General features: G+C 33.9%; 1 protein-coding gene across 1 annotated transcript; it reads left to right on the plus strand.

Annotated features, from left to right (window-relative positions):
* Window positions 1–2179: 2179 nt before the first annotated feature.
* Window positions 2180–3290, plus strand: LOC111786351 (cytokinin dehydrogenase 6-like). The gene is made up of 2 exons (XM_023666653.1): window positions 2180–2783; window positions 3081–3290. The coding sequence occupies exons 1-2, from the start codon at window positions 2180–2182 to the stop codon at window positions 3248–3250; spliced, it is 774 nt and encodes a 257-aa protein (XP_023522421.1). The 3' UTR covers window positions 3251–3290.
* Window positions 3291–3340: the final 50 nt, after the last annotated feature.

A 3340-nucleotide genomic window follows, 5' to 3' on the forward strand; every position in this document is an offset into this window, starting at 1 on the left:
TTTTAAAAGAAAGAAAGTTGTTAAATAATAATAATAATAATAATAATAATAATAATGAAATGACAAAATATTGGGGTGGGTTATTGGACCACGTGATGGTGTTGCAGGCTGGCAGTGGCTTCGGCTTTGTCATAAAGATTTCGGTTTCTCACAAACAAATAACTCTTCTCTCTCCAATCAAATAATGCAATACAAGATTCTCTTACCATAATATTGTTTTTATTTATTTATTTATTTATTTATTATTATTATTATTTTGAGAAACTGTTTCGAATTACTCTACAAACAAGATAAATTATGTCAGATTTAAATAATTCTAAACATATAGAGTTGGTGGTGTATAAAATAATTTAAATACTTGAAGATCGAACCGTACGATCGATGGTGTAGAAAATAATTTAATTTAGTTGTTGATACCATATGTAACCATATAATATAAATATATATCCAAAATAATTGAAAGACGGGACCATTATTAACATGAATCTTAAAGATTACATTTTTAATATCACAAAAATAACCAATAAATTGCTGGAAAAAAATTATAAAAAATATATATAATATAGGGTTTAATTAATATTTAAAAAAAATGTATTTAATTTAAAATTTTAATAAATTGGCCACTTACCCATAATTCAACAAATAATCTTTGACCTATAGATCTTGTTTATTCATATAATTTTGTCCTCTCTTTGGAACAAAAATTATAGAGCTACCCATCAAACCCCATTTCTAAAATATATTTTAAAAAATAATTTCTCAATTTACTTATTTATTTATTTTTAAATTACTTATTTATTTATTTATTAAAAGCTAATCGGGACTTAGCTTCATAACAACGAAACAAAGTTAAGTCACTCCTTAATCCAAAATATCATATGGGTAGGTAGGTTCGGGATGATCCCGTCAATCTTTTGTGAATTTCGCTATTGAAGCGGTAAATTTAAATACAAAAATAAATAATTAAATGGCGATATAGTGATAAAAGCAAGGGTGTCTTGTCGGGATAGATTAATGTACAAAATCTAAGGTACATGAAAAATAAGGACAGCGGTATGGTCGTCCTAAGGAGAAGATAGGGGAAATAATTAATAATCAATGAAGGAAAAATAAAAAAAAATAAAATAAAAAGGAAAAAATTATTGATTTGACGTGTCTGAAACATGTCCAAAAATGCATGAATTAATACATTGAAGTATGTCTATTCTAGTACATTTTGGTATGCAGCTTTCGTACGTACCATAGTACTCAACATTACCATCTTATTATATGTTTGTTTCCTCCAACATTTTTCATTTAATCTCTATACTACTATCATATCAATTTATTTAATTTCCGTTTATATTAATATTTATTTTATTCTCTCCACCATTTTTATTTAATGTTTTTTTTTAAGGTTAAATTACAAAATTAGTCTCCGACATTGAAATTTGTGTCTCTTTGAGTATATAATTTTTTTAAAAAAATTTTAAAAATTAAAATTGTCACCGTTTAAGCTCATTGTCTTTCTGTGGGTTTTTCCTTTTGCTATTGTTCTCTTTGAGCTTTTCCTTTCGGATATCCCCTCTAGATTTTTAAAATGCATAAGCGATGTGGGATCTTATAATCCACCATTCTTCAGGACCCAACATCCTCGTTGACAGTCGTTTCTCTTGTCTACAATCGACGTGGGACCCCCCTAACTTTGGGGCCCAACGTCGTTGTTTGCACACCGCCTCGTGTCCAACCCCCTTCGGGACTCAACCTCCTCCCGGTGTCTAATTCTGATACCATTTGTAACAGTCCAAGCCCACCACTAGCATATATTGTCCACTTTGGCCCATTACGTATTGTCATCAGTCTAGCGATCCCCACGATTTTAAAACGTGTCTACTATGGAGGGTCTACCCCTAATTCGACCTGTGCCTCGACTCTGATACCATTTGTAACGTTCTAAACGCACCACTAGCAAATCTTATCCTTTTTGGACTTTCACATTCGGGTTCCCTCTAGATTTTTAAAACGTGTCTGTCAGTGAGAGGTTTCACAGTCTTATAAAAAATGTTTTGTTTGGACGTGGATCTCTGAGTTGAAAAAATTCATGCAAAATCCCTATAAATATTCGACTTTGTTACCAACAAACCCACAGAACCATCTCTTCCCTTCTTGTTTGCTCTGAAAATCATTGAGAATAAGAAAAATGACAGAGAATCATCCCCTTCCAGCTTATTTCATACTCACCTTTTTCCTAAGCTGTTTGAAATCCGGAATAAACAAATCCAAGCCATGGACAGGATTACACCAGCAACCAAACAAGCTCCGTCACGATCCCGAAGCTTTGAACTTGGCAGCATCGGATTACGGGAATATGGTTAAGGAAGCCCCCGCCGCAGTTCTTCAACCCTCCTCGATAAACGACGTCGTTCACTTAATATCCTACGCCTACAACAATCCCATCCCTTTTCCAATAGCCGCTAGAGGACAAGGCCACTCCGTACGAGGCCAAGCAATGGCCAAAAACGGCGTCGTTATCGACATGTCGGCACTGCGGCGGAATCGGAAAACCGCTGGGATTGCCGTCTTCGCCCGCCGCTGGACTGGCGAATTATACGCCGATGTCGGTGGGGAGCAGCTGTGGATCGACGTGCTGAATGCCACGCTGGCGTATGGGGTGACGCCAGTTTCGTGGACGGATTATTTGTACATCACAGTCGGGGGAACGTTATCAAACGGCGGGATCAGCGGGCAGAGTTTCCGGTACGGTCCGCAGGTCAGCAATGTGGTGGAGATGGATGTCGTTACTGGTACGAAAAATAATTTATAAAATTAAAATTAAAATTTTAGAACTTTAGGGATTACATAATTGAATTATTAAATTAAATATTTTATTTTGTTGATAATATTATATTATAATATATTATGAAAGGACAAGTTTGGTTGTTAGAGAATGTATATTGAGTGGACACATTTTTCTCCCTTACTTTGAAACCTAATTTTAAATATTTTAATTTTTTTTAAAAAATATTATTGGTTGCATTGCGTGCATGGAATTAATTTTGAAACTCTATTTTTTTAAAAAATAATAATTAATATATTTTCAGGGAAAGGGAATATGGTGACTTGCTCTGCCAAAAAGAATTCTGAGCTTTTTCATGCCGTTCTCGGTGGTTTAGGTCAATTTGGAATTATTGCTCGGGCGAGAATCGCTTTGGAACCAGCTCCAAATAGGGTAACTTCTATTTTCATCGGGCTATTTCGTAATAATCTTTGATCATAAGGTCAGAGCTCTCGTGCAACTAATGTGAAAAAAAGAAAAAAAAAGAAATTAATTACTAAAATTATTAAATAAAAAAAATGAAAA

This window comes from Cucurbita pepo, unplaced genomic scaffold, assembly GCF_002806865.2.
Source record: "Cucurbita pepo subsp. pepo cultivar mu-cu-16 unplaced genomic scaffold, ASM280686v2 Cp4.1_scaffold001517, whole genome shotgun sequence".
Lineage (NCBI taxonomy): Eukaryota > Viridiplantae > Streptophyta > Magnoliopsida > Cucurbitales > Cucurbitaceae > Cucurbita > Cucurbita pepo.

Bases quoted from the DNA above. Each gene is read 5' to 3' on its own strand.
- LOC111786351 (XM_023666653.1), top strand. From the start codon at position 2,180: ATGACAGAGAATCATCCCCTTCCAGCTTATTTCATACTCACCTTTTTC. The intron at 2,784-3,080 runs GTACGAAAAATA...ATATATTTTCAG, and splicing joins GGAGATGGATGTCGTTACTG to GGAAAGGGAATATGGTGACT.